We start from the raw sequence: 23,231 nt of genomic DNA, 5'->3' as shown, positions 1-23,231 counted from the left end.
ATATAACAAAATATTGAATTATAAGAAATGACAAGCTGGATGATTTCAGAAAAAAACTGGAAAGACTTACATGAATTGATGCATACCTATGTGAACTGTGAGAAAATGATTATTAATAATGGATTTCTTGAGGAGAATCGGTTTTAGTTGTCTTTCTCTCCCCCTGATGCCAGCAAGTGAAATTCTTAGGAGGAAGTTTTGATCATGTTCAGGGCCAACTCCAGGTGTATAATGGGAATGGAGATAACCTTTTTGTCTAGCAAAGTGATTTTATTTTTATTTTATTTTTATGGGATTTTACCACACCCACATAATGGACTTTGTCCTGAGCACCATGGGGGAGAGTCTTTTTGCACACTTCTTCCTGATGTCTGTCATCTGTAGAGATCATTTTAATATGACCCACCCTCAAGTCATGTCAACCAATGGAGTTGAAGGATGCTATCCAATTAGCTTTGATCAATATATAATGATTCACCTCTATCAAAAGAGGATAAAAGATGAGATCACATGAGGGACGCCATTGTTTTTGTTGTTCTAGGCTTCCTGGACCCACTGTCACTTGGTGTGCACTCAGCACAGGGTAGGTGGGTAGGCCATGTGCTCTCTGGGAGACAACATGGTGCTGGTGCTTTTTTGCTTGTGTTAACTTCCTCACAGTCTATTCTTTACTAGTTTTTAATATTAATTAATAATAAATGCTTACTGCCAAACTAGGTGAAATAGCCCTTATATAAATAATCATTAAAATTATAAGTAGCAAATATTTTAGCAAGCACAGCCTAACACAAATAATTTTTAAAACACAGAACAGAACCAGGAGAACATAGTAAATGATAACAGCAATATTGTTCAATGAAGAATTGTGAATGACAGCTATTATTAGCAATACAATGATCCAAGACAATCCCAAAGGACTAATGATGAAACATATCGCCCTCTAGAAAAAGAACAGATATTGATTGAAAACAGACTGAAGCATGCTAATTTTCACTTTCTCTTTTTTCATTTTTTTTCCTTTTATTGGAGTCTTCTTATACAAAATGAATAATCTAGAAATGCTTTACATAATTGTACATGTATAACCTACATCTATAGTTTACTGCCTCATGGTGGGGGGAGGGAAAGGAGGGAAAGAGGGATAGAATTTAGAACTCAAAATTTAAATCAAATGTTTATTTTTTTAAAAGGAAATGCCAAAAGAAGAGAAGTGTATATGTGTGTGTTTGTGTGTATATACTGTGGTAAAAAGTGAAAGCTTTTAACTGTCGGTTAGCGAAAACTGAAGGACCACTCTTTCAGGGAGGAGACCCTGACGAACCGTCTGTCCGCCTGCTAAGCATTCCACTTCCAGGGTGCGAGCTTAACAGGCAAGGAGAGAATGGAAGTGAGGTCTTTTTCCGCTCTCCTCGCCCGCTGGCTTGCTCTGCACACACAGACGCTGACTCAGGTTCGACTCGGCCTGGTTCTCCATAACAGCACGTGCTTGATGCAGTTCTCAACCTCAGAGGTGGCCTTGGGTTTTTGGTGAGTTCTATATGGAATATAGACTAAGCTTAGGTCTAAGACTATTTATTTGTATTTCTACTTTCCTATCTCTCTAATCAACATCACCTTGTAATTCCCAAACAATAAAAGCTCTAACTAAAGCTCAGAGGTTTCTTTCACTTATTGGTCTGGGAGATATATAAGGGAAAGGTTAAAAGGGAGTTTAATGCTCTTGTATCCAATTTTAAATCTCACATTTTAAATCTCACAATACACACACATACATACACACACACATATAGGAAGGATATTAAACAGGATTGGGTTTTTTGTTTGTTTTGGGTTTTTTTTTTTTTTGCGGGGCAATGAGGGTTAAGTGACGTGCCCAGGGTCACACAGCTAGTAAGTGTTAAGTGTCTGAGGCCCAATTTGAACTCAGGTCCTGCTGAATCTAGGGCTGGTGCTTTATGCACTGCGCCAACTAGCTGCCCCTCCAGGATTGTTTTTAAAAACACATGAAAGTTACATGTGTATGTGTGTGCCTACGTGTGTATGAAACAGACATTCTTCATCTCATATGCAATCTGCTTTTATGTTCCATTTGAAATGTGGAAATGTGCAGGGTGGTTTTCCATGTTTAAATTGTAGTAGCAGCCTGGTGGGCCTGGGCCCAGTTAGGGATGCTGTGGCCCTGAGGGGGACACTATGACCATGAAGAAATACAGTTGATCAGCTTGCTGGGGTCAGTTAGAGATGACTCTTTGTTTGAAGAAGCAAAGTATCTGATTAGCCAGGCAGTGGTTGGTCAAACAGATAATAAAGCAGACATGTCAGGGACACCCAGAAAGCTGGGCGCCTTGAATTTACAACATGAGCTTAGTCTGGAGCCAGTCGTGTTTGCTATGTGATTAGGGCCAGGTAGTGACAATAATCTCAAGTTGGAAATGTGGAATTTTCATATATCCGAATAGCGAACATCATCATTTTCAAACTGCTGTAACTTTTCAGTCTTAGGTCTCTACCCCCACCCCCTTCTCGCCTCTATCAAATTGTCACCTTTTTTGTTTGGGGAGTTGAAGTTAGACTTCTCCTCCCAGCCACACCTCTAAGGCTGCCTGATTAAGGAACATGCCATAAACTTGTACCTCCCTGGGAATTGAAGTATAGGCTTCCTCTCCTGGCCATACCTCTGTGTGCCAAATAATTAAAAAAAAACAAACCTTTTACTTAATTTTTTTTTTTGGTGTGTTTGTTTGTTTTTGGTGGGCAATGGGAGTTAAGTGACTTGCCCAGGGTCACACAGCTAGTATCAAGTGTCTGAGGCTGGATTTGAACTCAGGTCCTTCAGAATCCAGGGTTGGTGCTTTATCCACTCCACCACCTAGCTGCCCCTGCAATAGATATTTAAAGGGATGCCACACAATTCCCAACAATCTGCCTTTTTCCTTAGAAAACCTTGTTTGAAGTTAAGGTCCTTTCCCTTACCAGTGCCCCATCATTCCTTAGCCCCTTCGTGACTTCTTCATCGAGCCTATATTCCAAAAGAATCCTACTTTTTGTGAGTCTCTAACCTTTCAGCTCCCTAGCCACCTAATCTGTGCCGACCTCCATGATCAATCAAGAAGCCATATAGAAGTCCCATTAGACCTTAAAGCTGTATTAGAGAACTGTCTGGGCCTGGCTTGCCAGAACTTGTTGCCAATGAAATTCTACAAAAAGCTATTAAGCACCTACACTGTATGAGCCACTGTGATAGTCACTGACCATATGAATGAGTTGAATTGAAGAGGGGTGGTCATGGAATTTCCTTGATGTATTTGATGGACTTTGTTTTGTACTTTGTGCCAGTAAGTGTGTGAGAGGACATAAACTGTAAGACTTGGAAAAAAAAAAAAGACTTGAAAAATCATGGGGGAGGTTACAAAGGATTTTTAAAGACAGAGGGTTTTATTTTGAATCCTAGAGCTGATAGGGAGCAAATGGAATTTATTAACTAGGGGGCTAAAACAGTCAGATGGGCAATTTAGAAACATCAATTTAATGGCTGAATAGACCGTAGATTGGAGTGGGAGAGAGTGACGTCAGGCAGACTCACCACCAGGTGATTGCAATAGTCCAGGTGTGAGGTGAGCTTTAGGGTAGTAACTGTGATCAAAGAGAAGGGGGCATATACAAGAGATGTTATTAAGGTAGAAAAAATAGGACTTGGCACCAGACCAAATGCATGAGCTTAGTTGGAGTGATAAGTGGATGAATACAGTGAAGTGATGTTCCTCAGTGGTTTCTTACTTTTTCAATCTTCTTGTACTTTATTTCCATCCACTCACTCCATAAGCCAGCTACCCAGGTTGACTTTTTTTTTTTGGCACAAAATTGTCTCCTAACTCCAAATCTCTGTGGTGTCTGTTTCCCCATCCTTGGAATGGAATCTTTCCTCCAATCTGCCTCTTAGTTTGCTTGGTTTCCTTTAAAACTTAGTTCCAATCCCATTGAGTACAGAAGTCCCTTACTTCTGACCACAACTGCTAGTGACTTGAACCCAGAGATGATCACCCGTCCTGCTTCTACTCCATATATAATTTGGATGTATCTCATCATGGTAGACTGATACATTTGGATTGCACGATTCTAGATTCCAGTGGATAACCTGAATAGATATTATGGCTCCATGGTGATGAGAACCTGGAGAAGTACTAGAGAATAAAATGGGGTTGCAGAGAGGAGAGGAGATGAAGGAAGGAAAAGGAGGGATTCCTTTGGTAAAGGTGCCCAAATCCTTAGTCCAAGTACACAGTAGCATAGAGGGTGGGCTCCATGGGAGTCTCCTTGGGGTCAGTTGTTTTCTTATTCAAGGTTCTTAGGTTCAGATGAGTATAGGTCACTCCCTGGGGATCTTCAGCTGTGGAAGCCTGAAAGAGAAATGCAAAGATAAAGAGAACAGTGAGGGGCAGTTAGGTTGTGCAGTGGATAGATCACCGAACCTGGAGTCAGAAGGACCTGAGTTCAAATCCGACCTCAGACACTTGACACTTAACCCCAACTATCTCACACACACACAAAAATAGAGAACAGTGAGTGACATTGGAGCAAAAGTCCTTAATGTATTTGTGTGTCATGAAAGCTTTGATACCCTGTCTGGCAAAACCTAGGGATGGCTTCTCAGTCTCATTCCTTTAATTACATGAACTAAACTCCATAGGATTTTAAAGGAAATGAATGATAATGAAATACAGTTATTGAAATATTAAAAAAACTAAATAATTTCAAGAATGCCCAAGTCAAATGTAGTCTATTTGGGAGGAGAAGAAATAATAGGCAAGCAAATTAGAAGTGGTCCAACATTGGGTATAGAGCCTATTGGCTTGACTAGAGTTAAGGATGAAACCAATTCCACTAGCTGAAGGACAGGATGGTGCTTACTCACCAATGGTTCCCTTGGTCTGGCATGCAACACATCTGTATCTGAGGCAGAGGGAAGCTTCCATCAATCTCCCACCTCTCTGAAGCAAAAAGCCCCTTCACCAGCCCCTCTCCCTGTCCCAGCATCATGCCCCTTTCCTGCCAACATAACTTACACAGGGCTTCCTTTCCGGGGGCCTCAGGCTGACTGGACAGATTCCAAGGAAGACAAGGGCAACAAGGGCAGCTGTTAGGAGAGTGAGAGGTAAGAAATGGGACATGGCTACAGAGTTCATGCTGGAAGTCTCTGGGACCATCCTCTCCTCACCAGAGACTCTCTTCAGTGTAGACATTCCAGGGTTCCATGGAATAGAAGGAACAAGGAACTATGGGAAGAGAAGCTGAGTCTCCTTACCTGCTAGGGCTCCCTCCTTGTAAAGACCCTGGTGAGAGACACGTGGGAAGGGAAGAAGCAAGGTCAGGGAAGACCACAAAGGACATGGAGGTCCCAGTCCTGACCCATCTCTTTATTCCTTCAGACTCTAATGGGTTTTGTTCTGTCTTTGTACACTCACCCATTGGGCTGGATCCACAGCACAGGCATGTGAGCAAGAGAAGGCAGAGGAGGAGGAGGAGGAAGGAAACACAGCTGAGGGTGATGATGAGGGGGTTTCTAGCTTCTGAACCTGGGATTGGGGGAGAGAGGAATCTTCAGAAATCACCTAAGGGACCCTCCCCTTGCCCTGAAAGGGTCCCTGCTTTTTCCCTTCTGATGCCCCCTCCCCAGCACCACATCAAACCCTGTTCAGAGAGGGCTTAGCCCTTGGGATTGCACTGAGAAACCCGGAAGTCACAGAGAAGTATGGGGGAAGCCTCATGAGACAACTCAGCCCTTTGGTCTCTATGGGTCAGGAACTGAGGAGACTCAGTCTCTGTCGTCTCTTACATTGTGTCTCTCGGCCAGAATCAAAGCCTTGGTATTATTTCCTTGTAGAGACTGAGGGAAGGAGTGGTTCTTGGTACCATCCAGTAGGTCCTGTGGACTTATCCCTCTCACCTCTCACTATGAGCTCCAGGGGGTCACTGCATTGTGTCAGGAGACTTCCATTGGTGACAAGCTGGTATTGGCAGCTGTAACTGCCAGAATCTTTGGGTGTCACTTGAGTCAAGAAATATTGGGTCCCATTTTGAGTGGCATCTATGCTTGACAGGTTTTTTTCATCTCCTTCCTTGTAGAGAATAAACCTAGTAGCTCTTGAGGGCCCCCAGCACAGGAGGGTCACATCAGACCCTGATGTCACCTCTGGACCAGGCCAGACTGAGAGGAAAGGCTTGGGAAGAGAACCTGGAAACTCAAATAGAAACCAGAGAACACGAGGTCCTTCCCACAGTTGGGAGGGGATGGGGGGGAACAAGAACGTGGAGGTCCCAGAAGAGCTCCCTGACCATTGACTCCTGCTTTCAATGGCTCCTTGGTCATCCTTGCCCCAAACCTCCTTCTTATGGAGGGTTGGAAGCTAAATCTCACATGTTCTCTGAGGCTGCTTAGGAACAGGGACGTTGTTCCTCTTCCATCCTTGTCTCTAGAGGTTGAGGTAGGACCTGAGCTGGCCTATCCTTCCACTTTGTCTTTCCCCTTCCATAGGGACCCCCAGCCCTTATCCCAACCTCCACCTCATGATGCTCAAAAGAGACCCTCACTCTCTTCCTTTCCAAACTTCCTGGGCTGCCTCTTAATCTTGACTTCTAATCCTGTACTTGGTTCCCTGGGAACCTGGACACCCCCTCACCTGTCACCCAGATCTCCAGGACCTCACTGGGCTCAGACACCTGGGATGGAGCCATCCTGCTATAGTAGACACAGCTGTAGTTTCCAGCATCCTGGGCCCTCACAGACAGGAGGGGAAAGTCAGCTGAGGAACCAGCTGGGCTCTGGCTCTGCAAGGGCTGAAAGGTTCCCCCTTTCAGCAGAGTGAAGGTCACTCTCCAGAGGGATGACGGAGGGGGCTGCCGGCACTGGAGAGTCACATGGGTCCCGGGCTCCACCACAAGGCCTGGGAGGGCTGAGAGGGAAGGCTTGGGCAGAGAGCCTGGGAGAGGAAGGACATGGGGCAGGAAATCAGGACACCTGGGTCAAGGTCCTGCTGTGTCCCTGAGTCCCTGTGAAACCTTGGCCCATTCACTGGCCCCATATGAACCCCAGTTAAGTCCTCTGTAAACACATTGGTTGGACTAAAATATCTCTGACCCTTCCTGCTCTAGTAACCCAGGAATCTAGAGATACCTTCACATTCGAGGGGGCTCATGTAACCTCTGTCCTTAGGCCTTTGAGGAGGACTGTGAGGAAAGTTCATGACTCCTCACTTTCATCTGGGGTGTCACAGAGAGGCCCAGGGCTCAGCATAAACCTGGGCTCAGATCATGCACCAGGAGCAAAGAGGCTCAGGCTCATTTCCAGGCTCTTTTCACTCACTTATTGTGTGACCTTGGGCAAGTCCTCCCCTCTCTCAGAGCCTCACTTTGTTCATTGGTGATGGGAGGGTTGGCCCTCAAGCACCTTCCAGGCCCCTTTCAGCTCTGGGGCTCTGAGACTCTTGTCCTAAGCCCCAGCTAAGAGCCCACCACCACCTTTCTTCCCAAGATTCTAGATCAGAAGAGAAATGCTTCCTCTCTTCAATGACCCCACATCTGGACAGGCCACAGGACAGAACTGCCTGAGTACACACCATGTCTATGTCTTTATGAGGCCCTTGTCTGGGCAGAGAGCAGAGGGGTCACACTCAGAGTCATTGTGGGGCCCACACACCCCCCTCACCTGGCACCATCAGCTCCAGGGCCTCACTGGGCTCTGATCCTCTAGCAGGGGCTCTCCCCTCCCTGTAAGCACAGCTGTAGCTCCCAGTGTCCTGGGGACTCACAGAAGGGAGGAGGAAGCTAGCCCAGGAATCTGCTGAGCTCTGCTGCCTTAAGGGCTCCCGAGTCCCAGCCTTGGACAGAGTGAAAGTCACCTCTTCAAGGGAAGGCAGCTTGGGCCGTGAGCACCACAGGGTGAGGTTGGTCCCTGTATTCACCACAAGGCCAGGTTGGGCCCAGAGAGTGGGCTTGGGGAGTGGTCCTGAGGGGAAAGATGCAATAGGGGTCAAGGTGAGATTTCATATCAGGGACCCTCCCCCTGGTGAGAAGTGCAATAGCAGCCTAGCCTTTATTTTCCCTTTCTTGCCTGGGCCTGCCTTGGGCTGGGAAAACCCCCACTATCCCGGCATCCCAAGTATGAGTCCGTGTAGAGCTGCAAAGGATCCTGGGGTCTCCAGCAGTCTCCCCCAAAACAGCCCTTCAGAATTCCCTGGATCTCATACTGTCCCCCTAGCTCAATGGGCCCCTATGTCTGGGATAATATTGGAGACTTAGGGGCATTCTCTCTATAGTCACCAGACACAGTCAGCTCCAGGGCATGGCTGGGATGTGAGCCCCTGTGGGGGGCTGTCTTCCTATAGTAAATACAGCTGTAGCTCCCGGTGTCCTCGGCTCTCACAGATGGAAGTGAGAAATCAGCCCGGGTCCCTGTAGCCTTCTGGTGCTGTAAGACCTGCAGGCTCTTGGCCTCCAACAGAGCAAACATGTAGTCCTGAGAGGATCCCTGTTTTGAGCACCAAATGGTCGCTGTGGTTCCTGGTGTCATATGGCCAGATGAGGCTCCAATGGAGGGTTTGCGAAAGACTTCTGTGAAAGGAAGGGAGGAAAAAAGTTAGGGACCTGAACCATTTCCCCATTCTCCTCACATACATCCCTGAAACAGAGTTCTGAAGTGACTATGGGCCAAGGAAACTTTTTATAGCCCCTTGGCCCAGTCCTCTGGGCCGGTTCCTTGCCATGTTACTTGGATCCCTGCTCCCAACAAGATTTGGAGAGCACAGATTCATGGGAGAAGGGCCAAGGGAAGAAGAAATTGTCCTCTCCCCCCGTCCCTCTTCTCAGCTTCTGGAAGGGGCCCAGGTCTGGTCCTACAGCCTGGGCTGCTGGACCAATGCAGGATCCTGATGTAATATCTCTGGTGAGTTCAGACCTTTCTCTTAAGGTTTGAGGTTTGCAAAGCCCTTTCCTCTCTATAAGCCCATGATTGGGGGTTTGACAGAGACCCAGATTCCCAGGTCTGTCCACCATCCACTTCCCCACACAGCCACATCATGCCAATTGCCCGTCCTGTCACCCCCTGTCCACTCCTCAGGTTAGCCAGGGCAGAGCTGGGTGTGCTCAGCAGGGGCTGGAGAGAAGGAGGGGGCTCCCTCCAGGCAGCTCTGGGAGGAATGAGGTTTCCTCTGCTTCTCTTGCCTTAGTGATCACTCACCTATCAGGTGCCCCCTGCTCCACAATGGGGAAGTCAAAAGGTTTAGGGAAGACTCCATCCCTGATGTCCCCAGGGAGCTCACAGGCCCATGGATCAAAGGGGTTGGAGCTCAAGTGATTCCTTAGATAATACAGCCCCTGAGCTTCATGTCATGGAAGAGGGAACCGAGGTACACAGAGGAGAAGGGACTTCCTGCAGTCATGCAGCCACGACTTAGCGGGCCAGGAGTTTGAACCCCCTGCACTAGGTACCTGCCCTTTAATAAATTGCCTTCTAACACAGTCTGCATGGACAGTGGCCTGGGGTGGCGGGAAGGACCCAGTGCCAGAGTGCACACATGAAAGGAGTAGGCACCAAGGTGGGAAGAGAAGGACCGGGACACTGCCCCTTGATGCAATCAGGGATGGCTTCCTGGTGCAGTCAGGGTCGGAGCTGGGTTTTAGGCATGTGTAGGAAAAAGATGAGTGAAGGTGGGCAGGGCATCCCAGGGAGGGGAGCTGTGTGAGCAGAGGCAGAATGGTGGGGCATGTTGGGAGGTGAAGTTGTCATCTGTCCAGGGTCATGTAGTTTGGGCAGAAGGGAACAAGGGGAGAGACATCTGGCTAGGGTAGATGTTGCCAGTTTGTGCCATGGAGAAGATAGGATAAAATGCCCTCAGTACAAGCTGTGTGCTCCTTCTCCCAGAGGCTGCTGAGTGTCCTCTGAGGGAGAAGCACCTTGGCTCTCCTGGCTGGGTCACCAGGGGACACTGACCTGATGGGAAAAGACCTTGGGTTTAGGGGTTGGAGACATGGGGCCAAATCCTGTCCCTCACAATAAAGTTCCATTTGTCCTGCTCAAGTCACCCGACTTCCTTCCCAGGCATCTGTTTCTCCATATCTAAAAGGGAAATCACGGTGCATGTGCTCTCTTCCTTACAGGATAACTGAGGGAAAGATTTGAGAAACTTATTTGTGTTCCCAAAATGTGAGCAATGAGCAAGGTGGTACCAGAACCTGGGAAGGCGGAGGTGCTAAGAAAAGGCAAGGTAGTAAAGCCTGATGGTTTTCCCCACTTGTAGCTGACGTTCCACAATGGGATCTGGGTTCAAATCCTGGACCTGATTCTAATGATCAAGGTGATCTGTGCAAGTCACATTACCTCCTCCCCAGGCACAAGTCTCCCCATCTATGAAAGAGCACATGAACTCTCCTCCTCAGAGGGTTATTAAGGAGAAAGTTTTAAGAACCCAAAATGTGAGCTGGGGAGTCAGGGTTTCCCAGAGTCTTGGGAAGTGGTGGTACAAAGGGTAGGCAGGTACTAATACCTAAGGGTTTGTCCCTTTTGTAGCCGACTCCATAGAGAGGGATCTCTGGCTCCTCCCTCAGGACTGGCCTCCCTCCCACCAAAGATGGGTATATACCAGCACCCCCTCACCTGTCACCACCAGGGCCAGGGGTTCACTGAGCTCTGACCACCAGGGCCCCTGCCCAGAGCGGCACCTGTAGCTTCTCGCATCTATCACATCATCCACCTTCCTGAGCACAAACTCTGCCAGCTCCCAGGATGCATTTCTCTCTTCTCTGAGCTCTCCATCCTTCCACAGCTGGAACCGGTCACTCCCCAGGTGGCCCTGGCACCTAAGGGTCACATCTGCTCCCTTGGGGACCACAGGACTGGGGACAGCCCAGAGGCTGGGTCTGGGGAGGGTGGCTGAGAAGGAAACAAATTGATTTCCAGAGAGGCCTCTGGCCCTTTTGTTTCTATTACCTCTGCAATCTGAAGTTCCTCACTGAGTCACCCCATCCATTCATCACAATGTCCCATGTTTCCCTCCCTACTTATCTTGGTAGTGGTTATTGGATTTTATCTGGAAAACGGGGGAGGGAAGAGGAAAGTGGGCTCTTGGGGGCAGAACTCACTCATCTGTGCCCTCATCACCCAGTGCAGACACAGCCCTGTAAGAGAAGCTCAGGTTATTCATGTCTCCCCTCCAGCCCATGCTGACTCCATCCACAGCTCTTGCAAAAGCCCCTGAACCTCTCATTCTGCTTTGGTCAGAATATGAAGGAAGAGCCCTGTGAGAGCAGACACTGGGTCCTGCTCTGCCCAAGAATATTCTGGCTTTTCCTTAGGCTTCCTCCCTGCCCATCAGAGCCAGCCAGTCAAAAGCCTTGTCCCAGTGCCGTCCCTTCCCAGGCCTGATCCTGGAGACTCACCAATGGAGAACAGAAGAGTGACTGTAGGGTCCATGCTGGGTCTTCAGCTCTGCCCTGGGCTTCCCAGCCTCAACTGTACAGAGCTGAAAATGTAGCAGGACTGGAGGCTGGCCCAGGATGTGGTGGCCAGCCCTGCTCCTTACACCCCCTAAACCCGGCCCCACAATTTCCGCTCTTTTTATTGATCAAAGAAGGACCATGGGCCTTCAAGGCTTAACTCTGAGGGGATGAGGGTGTCTTAAGGTCAGTGTAGCCTGGCAAGGAGCAGGGGTTCTGAAGGGCATCTAGTGCTGGAGACAATGTGTGGGACCAGGATAAAATATACTGAGACTTCCCCGGGAATAACTTGGGAACCCATGAAAGCCTCCGTCTGAAAGCACCAAGACTGGGCACAAAGGCCTAACAGCTCTTCTCCTTTGATCCTCACAGCAAGATAGGAAGCAGGTTCTACATTATTCCTATTTTACATATGAAAAAAACCTGAGGTAGAATATGATATTCCAGAAGGCAAAGGAGCATGGATTGCAGCCAAGAATCTATAACCCAGCAAAACTGATCGTTCTCTCTCTCAGGGGAAAAGATGGACATTCAATGAAATAGGAGACATTCAAGGAATACTAATGAAAAGACTAGCATTGAATAGAAAATTCAATCTTAACATACAAGATTCAAGAGAAGTAAAGAAAAGGTAAATAGGGGGAAAAAAGGTATTCAATAAGGTTAAACTGTTCACATGCCTACATGGGAAAATAGTACTTATAACTCTTGAGAACTGTATATCTATTTGGGCAGAGAGAAGGATTATACACAGAGGGTATAAATATAAATTGTCTTTGATTTGATGATAAAAAGAAAATTAAGGGTTTAAAAAGTAGTTTATGGGGATAATAGTTAAGGGAAGGTAGAATGGAGTGAATAACATCATATGAAGAGGTGCAAAAAACCTATTACAATAGAGGGAAAGAAGGGAAGGGTGAACATTGTTTCAACCTTACCCTCACTAGATTTGATTCAAAGAGGAAATAACATATACATTCATTTGGATAAAGAAACTTAGTGTATTCTCTAGGGAAGTAAAAGAGAAAAGGGAAAAGGGGGGACTGACAGAAGGGAGGGCAGAAGCAGGGGAGAAAAGGATAAAGAAAAGGGAGTGGTCTGATAAAAGGGAGGGCAGATTGGGAGAGGCAGGGGTAAGAAGCAAAATGTTGGTGGGGAGGAATAGGGTGAACAAAGGAGGGAAAAGTACAAAGGGGGTAAATACAATGGAGGGGAATATACAGCTAGTAATAAAAACTGTGAATGTGAATGGGATGAACTCTGCCATAAAATGGAAGCGAATAGCAGAGCAGATTAAAAACCAGAATCCTACAATATGCTGTTTAAAAGAAACACATTTGAAGGAGAGAGATACACACAGAGTAAAGGTAAAAGGTTGGAGCGAAATATATTGTGCTTCAGCTGAATTTAAGAAAAGCAGCGGTAGGGGCAGCTAGGTGGTGCAGTAGATAAAGCACCAACCCTGGATTCAGGAGGACCTGAGGTCAAATCCAGCATCAGACACTTGACACTTACTAGCTGTGTGTCCCTGGGCAAGCCACTTAATCCTCATTGCCCTGCCCTGCCCCACCCCCCAAAAAAAAAGAAAAAGAAAAAAAAAGGGGTAGCAATCCTTATCTCAAATGAAGAAAAGGCAAAATAGATCTAATTAAAAGAGATTAGGAAGGAAACTACATCTTGCTAAAAGTTACTATAATGAAGTAATATCCATAGTAAACATGCATGTGGCAAGTGGTATAGCATCCAAATTCTTAGAGAAGTTAAATATGTTACTAGAGGAAATAGACAGCAAAACTATAGTAGTGGGGGATCTGAATCTTCCCCTCTCAGAATTAGATTAATCTAGCCACAAAATAAATAAGAAAGAAGTCAAAGAGGTTATTAGAAAGTTGGAAAAGTTAGACATGATGGATGTCTGGAGAAAATTGAATGGGGATAGAAAGGAATATATGATTTTTTCAGGGGTACATCACACATATTCAAAAATTGACCATGTATTAGGGCACAAAAACCTCAAAATCAAATGTAGAAAGGTAGAAATAGTAAATGCATCCTTATCAGATCATGATGCAATAAAAATTACATGTAATAAAGAACCATGGAAAGGTAGGCTGAAAATTAAGTGGAAACTAAATAATTTCATTCTAAAGAATGAGTGGGTCAAACAAAAGATCATAGAAATAATCAGTAACTTCATCCATGAGAATGACCATAATGAAACACCAACAAAATCTATGGGAAGCAGCCAAAGCATTCCTTAGGGGGAAATTTTATATCTCTAAATGCTTACATCAATAAAAAAGAGGAAGATCAATGAATTGGGCACGCAATTTATAAAGCTAGAAAAAGAACAAATTAAAAATCCCCAATTAAATACTAAATTAGAAATCCTGAAAATTAAAGGAGAAATTAATAAAATTAAAAGCAAGAAAACTATAAAATTAATCAATAAAACTAAGAGCTGGTTTTATGAAAAAAACAATAGAATAAAATAGATAAACCTTTGGTTAATTTGGTTAAAAAAATAAAGAAGAAAACCAAATTACTGGTATCATAAATGAAAGGGGTGATTTCACCACCAATGAAGTGGAAATTAAAGTAATAATTAGGAACTATTTTGCCCAACTGTATGCCAATAAATTTGACAATCTAAATGAAATGGATAAATATTTACAAAAATACAAACTGCCTAGGTTAACTAAGCCCATATCAGAAAAAGAAATTGAACATGCCATTAATGAACTCCCTAAGAAAAAATCTCCAGGGCCAGCTGGGTTTACAAGTGAATTCTGCCAAACATTTAAAGAACAATGGATTTCAATATTATAGAAATTATTTGGTAAAATAGGTGAAGAAGGAGTGTTACCAAATTCCTTTTATGACACAAATATGATGTTAATACCAAAACTAGGCAGAGCAAAAAAAAGAGAAAGAAAATTATAGACCAATTTCCCTAATAAATATTGATGCAAAAATCTTAAATAAGATATTAGCAAGGAGATTACAGCAAGTGAACACCAGGATAATTCACTATGACCAGGTGGGATTTATACCAGTAATGCAGGGCTCGTTTAACATTAGGAAAACTATTAACATAATCAACCACATAAATGAGAAAACTAATCAAAATCATATGATTATTTCAATAGATACAGAGAAAGCTTTTGACAAAATACAGCACCCACTTCTAATATAAACACCAGAGAGCTTAGGAATAGGTGGTGCTTTCCTTAAAATGATTAGCAGTCTCTACCTAAAACCATCAGCAAGCATTATATGTAATGGATATAAGTTAGAGGCCTTCTGAATAAGATAAGGTGTGAAACAGGGATATCTATTATCACCTCTATTATTTAATATTTTACTAGAAATGTTAGCTTTAGCAATCAGAGAAGAAAAAGGAATTAAAGGAATTAGAATAGGCAAGGAGGAAACAAAACTATCCCTCTTTGCAGATGATATGATGGTATACTTAGAGAATCCTAGAGAATCAACTAAAAAATTACTTGAAACAATTAATACTTTAGAAAATAGAAGGCTATAAAATAAATTCACATAAATCATCAAAATTCCTATACATGACCAACAAATTCCAGCAACAAGAGATATAAAGAGAAATTTAAGGTCATGATAGAGAATATAAAATACTTGGGTGTCTACTTGCCTACACAAGCCCAGGAACACTATATGGACATAATTACAAAACACGTTTCACACTCTAAATTACTATTGATTAGAGAAATGCAAATCCAGCCTGGATTTATATTCAGGAAAATAAGTTGCCCTCACTTCAGGCCAGGCACTATATCTACTGTGGCATCTAGCTAATAATATGGGTAAGTGAGTATAATTTATTCTGTCCTACTTATTTTTTTATCAGATCAGAAGAAAATAGAAGGGGCACTGAGATAACCATGTAACCTGGTCACCAGAACAACTTTTATGTGATTCAGCAAGAAATAGGACGGGCAACCTCAAGGATATTCCAAAGGATGACCCCCTCTTCAATTCTATAAGCACTTCTTTGACTACCACTCTCCCCACCCCTGAGAGTAAGTACGTCTTGGTTTTTGTCTTTATGTCTCTAGTGCCTAGCCCTGGACATGACACATAGTAGAAGCTTAATAAATGTTTGCTGACTGACATTTCTACCTTCTTAAATCCCTCTTCCCATCCTATTTAGACAAAATCTGTAAATGTATCCCGTTATGTCTTGTATTCCAGACATTCAGAGATTTACTGTATCCTTTTTTTAGATTATCTATTTCTTGAGGTCAGAGACATTATTTTTTTATTTTTGTCTCTCCAGAGCCAATCACTGTGCATGAGAAAATCACAGGAGCTTAATGAATATCTTTAGAAGGAATGGATGGCTTTTCAATTTTTTAAAGAGAAACAACAACAAAATATACTTCCATCTATATTCAGGTACCATCAGTTCTTTCTCTGTAGATGGATTACATTTTTCATAAGCCCTTCAGAGTTGTCTTGGATCATTGCACTCCTGAAAATAACTAATTAATTCTCAGCAGATCATCTTAGGATATTGCTGTTATTTTGTATACAGTACATTTCACTCTGCATTAGTTCATGTAAGTCTTTCCAGGTTTTTCTGATAGCATCCTGCTCATCATGTTTTTATACTATACTGCATTTACATAGTACTTGAAAGAGAGATTTTCTTACAATAAACCCATGAGGTTGATTATTGCAACAACAGTAATGGATAACATTTATATAGTATCAGGTTGTTTGGGTTTTTTTGAGGGGTGAGTCATTATATTTTCCTATTAACATTTTGTTCTACCTTTAGCTGCAATTGTCCTTCAAATGAGTGATTTTGTGCCAAACTAAGCACCAAAAGCAGGATGGGGGAAAACAACACAAATGCATAGAATCATCAGATCTTATAGAACGATTAGTTTTGGAACCAGTCACCAAAAATGGAAACAATATGGGATGCTGCTTTGAACTACATCTGGAGTTAGGACCCTGTTAACTCTGGGAGAGGTGTATAAGTCTTAAGCATTAAATTATCTTAAGTAGAAAACTGAAGTGGAAGGGTGCAGCTCATACCTCCAAATGTCTAGTGGTCATAGCAGGGGTTTCAGAAATTTGCAGTGACAGAAATGGCTTTCCACCAGCTATGGGCAATATAGAAACCTGTGGTCAGTGTGGGAGAGGGGGAGGGGAAATGCTACCACCCAAGTCAGCCCCAGGTGTTAGAATCAAAGATGGTTCACAATCTTTCCTGTTTTCTATGAGAGAATAAGGACCAAAGAGGTAGAAGAAGGGAGGGAAGAAAAGGGGGAACAAGAAGGTAGAAAGGAATGGAGTGGAGGGGAAGGTAAGAGAAGAAAGAATAGGAGGGAAGAGAAGGGAGAAGGCAAAGGAAAATAGGGGAAAGAAGAGGAGAGGGGACAAAAGGGAGATGGAAGAAAAGAGAGGACAGCAGAGAGGGGGAGGATAAAACTTAGTGATTTGGTTAAAATAAATTAAACACTATCAAATTCCTTATATTTAAAGAGGAAAGATGACCCTTGGAGCTCTAAGAACCCTCTACAGGGAACAGATTCTTCAACACCATAGGAACAGTGATAAAGAATGACTGTGAATAGTGATATGGATCATCCTGCAGTAGCCATGGTTTGATTGGTCTTACCATAGTGTGCAGTCATGAAAAAGTGACTGAAGCCCTCAGAGTTTTTGTATTCTTGTCTGCAGAAGCTAATGTTAATTATCAGAAAATACAATACTTGTAAAAGGATCTGTTAATATTGAAGTGCTCTATAAAAATCCTTCCCTTCTGAGTTACTCACTGTTTTCACTGGTACCCATGTATCTGATTCAAAGTTCTGAACTCAGTGTACCAGACATCACTTGTTCCCTGTTGGGTCCTTAGTCTGTGTCTCTCTCTGTCTATGTCTCTCTCTCTGTCTCTGTCTCTCTCTCTGTCTCTCTCTCTGTCTCTCTCTCTCTCTCTCTCTCTCTCTCTCTTTCTCTCTCTCTCTTTTTCTGTCTCTCTCTGTCTCTGTCTCTCTCTGTCTCTCTGTCTCTGTGTGTGTGTGTGTGGCCAGGACCTTGATATTCCAATTTAGTTTCATTTTCTCTTTTCTTTTTCTGGGACCTAGAAGAAAAGTGAGCCAGCCAGAAGGTCTGAGGTAGTAGGATAGGTGAAAATATAGAAGAAAGAATGGACACATAGGGACAGAAAATATATGGCTGTGACCAACTGGGAATCAGACATGACACCTTCCTCTCAAAACTGGGTTTCAATGGCAGAAAAGAATGTTGACCTTGGGAAGTCATGATATCGACCAATAGTGAAATGTTATATCCACTTCTTAAACAAAAAAGCAGTGCACTCAAAATGCAAAATTAAACATGTATTTGGAGCATGACCAAAGTAAGAACTTGTTTCACTTCACTATATATTTATTACAAGATTGGGGGTATTTTTCCACTTGTGGAGAGAGTAGGCAAGTGTGAAAATTTTCAGTTGAAAAAATACATTAAAAATAGAAATGGGGAAGTGATGTACTCTGAATTATATAGTTCCTCGGCAGCCAAATCCACCACATCTTCTGAAAAAAACTTGCTCCAAACACCCTAGACCATCACCTGGAGGATGTTCTACCTTGAGTCCCCACTTTCCTAGTTGTTGACAACCTTTCCCAGAATATTATTTCAGGAAAACTCCAGCTGGGTTTCACTCCATTCCTTTCTCTCTAGCTCAGGCTTTCCTCAGTAACTACAGACCCTGCCATTGCCCCTCCTCCATTTTTAGAGACAAGAACATTAGACCAACCTTGATTAGACTGGTTCCATTGTTCCTGAATAGTCTGTGCCAATTTAGTCCCTAAAAGTTTGCCCTTCCTACAACTTTCTATAGTAAAGTGCCCCTCCCCTTAACATAAATATGGGTGCATTTTTTCTTCTTGTAGCATCTAAGCTCCTTGAGAGCAAGGTCTAATTTGCTTTAATATGTGTATCCCAAACCCTTAAGCCAATATTTGGCACCAAGATGTAGCTAAAACATCTGCTTCCTGATTGGGAAAAAAAACATTTTCTTTTGCTACAACATGGGGCTGATCCTATTGTTTTCTAACTGGATCTAATGAGTTCTCCATATGTAGGGACTAAGTCAAAGTAAAAAATGTTGCACCTTTCCAAATAGACTCTTGGGAGAATAAGCAAGGAGTCCAGGGGGGACTACACAGGTCTTCTCCTCTACTCCCAATAAATGCAAGATCCAAGTCAAGAAGAAACTCAGAAGGTAAGTTGGTAAGAATCTAAAGAGTAGTCATATGATATTTTACACTCTTTTAGATACAGAGAATTACAGAATTTCTCAGTGACCATGAATGTCAAAGAATATCGAGTCTACCTCTGCCTTCATAGGTACCTACAGCAAAAGGTACTGTGGTACACAGCACATGTATGGAATAGGATTAGTGTTATTTATGCTTATATTAGGGCTGATATAACACTCAGAAAAATTATAGTCAACAGTGTATGCAATTAATAGTACAAACATATGTTTCTCTCAGCAGAAAGTAACAGTCTGATTCCTATACTTCCCAGGAAGCAAGTAGTACAACCAATGCCCATGAAAAACTTCTCTCTCTTCCTAGGTGAAGGTAATGAGTCCCCCCACACACACCACCCCCTTCATAACCTCCACCACTGAGGTGGTATTCTGATAAGTTTCCCTTAATCAGTTTTCCTTTCAAGGAAACATGTTAGCCTCATATTTCCATGTGTATGTTACACAGGAATCTGTCCATGTGGTGCCCCAGGAACTGGTAGATGGCTGGAGTCACTAGGTGGTTTTTAGGTTTCTGGCCAAGGATGTTTACAAATTACATTTAAGTTCTGAAAAGGGAACTATTGATCAAAACTAACATTATTAGCTAGTATTTGTCAAGTGTTTACCGAATTGGGGGATTCACAGTATGAATGGTTTGCCGACACAGGGCATTAGTAAGATATTTTAATCATATTTGAGGGAAATATTTGTCATTGCCAAACTATACCACTCAAGTGTGGGCATTCTTACAAGAAAAAAAAAAGAAAGAAAACAAGCTACATCAGAATTACTTAGTCACAAAAAGAAGTCTTCAAATAAAATGGAGTCATTTATCATAAGTTATCATTCTGATTCCCACTACACCACTACATTTATTTGACAAGTTTTTAGACTTGGCTTGAAGACCTCTACTGACAGAGGACTCACTATTTCCTAAGGCAGCACTTTTCCCCTTTGGAAAACTACATATATTAATTATTCATATATATGTTATAAGTTATGTATATATATATATTTTCCTCCCATCAAGGCAAAATATGTCTTTCTATAATTTGAGAATATTGCTCCTAATTCTTCAATTTGGATGTTAGCACTCCAAATCTAATGCTGTCTCCACCCAGTGGCCTTTCAAATACTTGATGATAACAACAATGGCCCCTCAGTTTTCTCCAAGTCCATTTGCTCTGTTACTCCACTCTATCCTTATTGTGACAAGGTCTTCCAAGTCAATGGCCCCTGTTTCCCCATATGTAAATGAAAGGGTTAGAATAAACTGCCTCTGAGATCCCTCCAAACTCTATGAAATCTATGGTGCTAAAAAAGATCCATTCTGATCACTCTACACTAGATTTTCTCCAGGTTCTACATTTCCTTCTTAGAGTATTCTACCCAGCTCTTATCAAAATATGCTGGGCAGGGTCTGACCAGAGCATGGTACAGTAAGACCATCACCACCTGTATTTTCAACATTCTATGGCTTTTACAGATGATCCCAGCTACGTCTGGGGCCACCATCTCACCACATTGTTGACTTCTCAAACTTTCTGCCCACTAAAACCACCAGATCTTTTGATAAAACAAACAAACAAGGGTGCTATTTCCCTCTCCTCTTTCTTGAGCAACACAGATGTCATACCGAGATTGAGACTCAAATGTTAAAAAAAAAAAAAGAAAAGTTTGCTCTTTTAGCTAGCTTGTGGTTGAATGAAGCTGGAATGGAGAGTTTGTGGAGAATTCTGGGGAGAGGAGATACAAAATATGGAAACATATTCTCTACCATTCATCTCCCTGGGGCTCAGCTTTGGGACAGGGTTGAGCAGCTAAGGGACCACCCTTCTTCCCCTCCTGTTGGCTTGTGGTGCATGATCATGCATTAGGGTCCTATCCACAGAATGCAGGCAGGGATATGGAACCCTCAGCTACAGCCATCTTGTCCTGATTCCCCTATCCGTGCATACTAGATTCAGAACCTATTTGTTTCTATCTTCTGCATAGAGGAGCCATAGAATCTTCTTGGCATCCGTAGAAGAAGGGGTGGTTACAGAGGAATAAAGCAACTGAGTAATTATATCCAAACAATGATCAATTTAGCAATGGATATGGTTGCAGAAACAAACCAAGTGCAAGCCACTCATCAGCCAAGGATATTTCCTATTGGTTCCTAAACAGTTTAGTGGATGAAGGAAAAAGAAGAAAAACAGATGTAGGGATTTAGACACATGTTTTCTTATTGGTGGAGAGAATCAGGTGATATTTAAGTGAGAGAGAGACTGAGACTTGGTAGAGGAGATCAGGAAATACTGAGTTAAAAGGGGCAGTTTTGTAACATTCCCTAAGTTAAATGACCATAAGAAGGAGGAATAATCAGGTGATTTGCAAGCAGCTGAGACTTAGCTTCACGAAATGGTATATAAAGGCAAAATGGAGTCGCTACTGCTGTTTTCATGTAACAAGTCCAGCTGTATCCATCTGTGGCTCTATCCATGGCTGCAGCCACTCTTCAGATATCATTTCCCTCTTCTCTGCATCAACCAGTTCCCAAAAGTCCACTGAATCCTGATCACATCCCTGGTGAATGTCAAGTTCATTGCATGTGAATGTGAACATTGGAAGGGACTTCAGGAATGATGGTCTCCCACTCATTTGTGTAAAGTGTTCCCAATACAACATCCCTGGCAAGTGATCATTTTTCAATGACATCACCCAAGTCTACATCATCAGAGCCTACATTCTGGAGGGCTCTGTGGCCGTTGCCATGTTGATCAGTTTCTGATAGTTCTAAGGTTTCTATTTTTCAGTCATGAAAAAAAGATCTTACCAGGGATCCCTGGTGATGAAGACTCATATCTGATTTTCTGGAGACTCTGAGCCCTGCTGGGTCCAGAACTGGGGTGAGGCAGTGTGTCCTTAGAAGAAAATCAAAGTCTGAACTTCCAAGAAAGTTGCCATTCTTTACTGGATTTCTCCAGCCTCAGCCTCCTGAGCTCTACTGAAGGAACATTTGTCCTGAGCAGGGACAAGGGGAATTTGAAGGAGAAGGATATACCTTCCTCTTCTTTGCTTTTCTGAACTGTTGGCCAGCCACATGCAGATAATCTTGCTTCCCCCAAATACCCAGGTCCTGTCCTTGGCTAAAAATACTAACTGAAGGCAAGAGAGAGACTGGCAGACTTTGATACAGAGGGACAGAGACATAGATAAAAACAGAAAGAGAGCAAAAAGGAGAGTGATCAGGTGCATGGGTTCTGTTCTCTACTCACTTTAGTCCCCAGGGGTGCCTTTTGTCCTATAAAACCTCCATTCCAAAGGTCTCTTCAGATTCTCTGCCATGTCTGCAGTGCAGCCCTTGAACCCATTTGGCTGAAATGGGGAAGTGAGCACCCAGAATGCACTTCTTCTTGGCAAAATGAAGGAGATAACAGGACTACAGCTTGGGTACAGGATATCCTGCAGTAGAAGGAACAGCTGTCCCCCAGAAACATATGAGAGTTGGTCAAACCCCAGGCCACATTTATTCATCAGAAAGTTGAGAAATCAGGGCCATGTTTCCATTTTCCCCTATGCTGCAACCTCTCTAAGTCCCAGAGAGGCAGGGTGAGCAGAGTGCCCCAGGCCAAGCCCCTTGGCCCAGTCCTCTAGGCCTTTTCATGGCTGCATAACTGGACTCCCTGGCGCTCCCTCAGAATCATGTTCTGGGCCCAGGAGGTTTCTGAGGACACAGAATGATAGGAGGAAAAGGGAGATAGGGGATAGAGGTCACACCTCACCACCTGCCCCTCTTCTCACCTCCAAGGGGCTCATCTCTGGCTCTATAGCCTGTACTTTCTGGGCCAAGGCAGGATCCTAATGTTACATCACTTGTGTAACGATTGGAATAACGCCACCTGCTGGAGACTTACTGTAGAAGAGTTCTGCCCATGAAGCGAAGGTCTTTGAGGGCAAGACCAGGAATCTTTTCTTTGGCATCAGGAAGTGACGCGGACTAGTGGGAGGAGGAAGGAAGAGACTGGCGCTCACTCTTGCTCTCTTGCCTTTGGACTCTGATGGAGAGCAGAGCTAGAAATGTGCTCTCCCTTTAATAGATAGGAATCTAGGCCTTTCTCTCTCTCTCTTTACCAAATTCTTGTTTTCCTTAATAAATGCTTAAAAGCCTAACTCTTGCTAAAGCTTATAATTTATTGGCGACCACTCATTAGATATTTTAGACAGACTAGCTAGAATTTTAGCCCTTAACACTTGCAAATTCAAATCTTTCTCCTAAGCACCCTTGCTTCCTTCAAGGGAGCTCACAGTTCCATGGAGCACAGGGTTTTATGCCCAAATGGCCTCATTAAATAATATGGCTGATGGACTTCATGTCAGGGAAGAGTAAACTAAGGTCTACAGAGTGTTGCTGACTTGCCCACAATCATGCACCCAGGAACTAAAGGGGCAG

At 43.5% G+C, this 23,231-nt stretch overlaps 2 protein-coding genes across 4 annotated transcripts; both read right to left on the bottom strand.

Annotated features, from left to right (window-relative positions):
* Positions 1–3,432: 3,432 nt before the first annotated feature.
* On the bottom strand, positions 3,433–6,758 carry LOC122746608 (T-cell-interacting, activating receptor on myeloid cells protein 1-like). 3 transcript variants are annotated; one of them, XM_043992352.1, is made up of 6 exons: positions 6,678–6,758; positions 5,945–6,232; positions 5,463–5,573; positions 5,064–5,134; positions 4,913–4,950; positions 3,433–4,397 (listed from the first exon to the last, which is right to left on the bottom strand). In XM_043992352.1, exons 1-6 carry the CDS (start codon positions 6,730–6,732, stop codon positions 4,367–4,369), a joined length of 594 nt encoding a protein of 197 aa, XP_043848287.1. In that variant the 5' UTR covers positions 6,733–6,758; the 3' UTR covers positions 3,433–4,366. The 3 variants fall into 3 exon arrangements, with proteins under 3 accessions (XP_043848287.1, XP_043848288.1, XP_043848289.1); XM_043992353.1 differs by having other exon boundaries at positions 4,913–4,944; XM_043992354.1 differs by lacking the exons at positions 3,433–4,397; positions 4,913–4,950; positions 5,064–5,134 and adding an exon at positions 5,273–5,330.
* Positions 6,737–22,140, bottom strand: LOC122748375 (immunoglobulin superfamily member 1-like). The gene is made up of 8 exons (XM_043994021.1): positions 22,057–22,140; positions 11,431–11,513; positions 11,134–11,169; positions 10,649–10,924; positions 8,317–8,607; positions 7,703–8,002; positions 6,810–6,977; positions 6,737–6,768 (listed from the first exon to the last, which is right to left on the bottom strand). Exons 2-8 carry the CDS (start codon positions 11,462–11,464, stop codon positions 6,737–6,739), a joined length of 1,137 nt encoding a protein of 378 aa, XP_043849956.1. The 5' UTR covers positions 11,465–11,513; positions 22,057–22,140.
* Between the last annotated feature and the right edge of the window lie 1,091 nt (positions 22,141–23,231).

The sequence above is a fragment of the Dromiciops gliroides genome, chromosome 3 (assembly GCF_019393635.1).
Source record: "Dromiciops gliroides isolate mDroGli1 chromosome 3, mDroGli1.pri, whole genome shotgun sequence".
Classification (NCBI taxonomy): Eukaryota; Metazoa; Chordata; class Mammalia; order Microbiotheria; family Microbiotheriidae; genus Dromiciops; species Dromiciops gliroides.
This window is presented reverse-complemented; position numbering and strand designations above follow the sequence as displayed.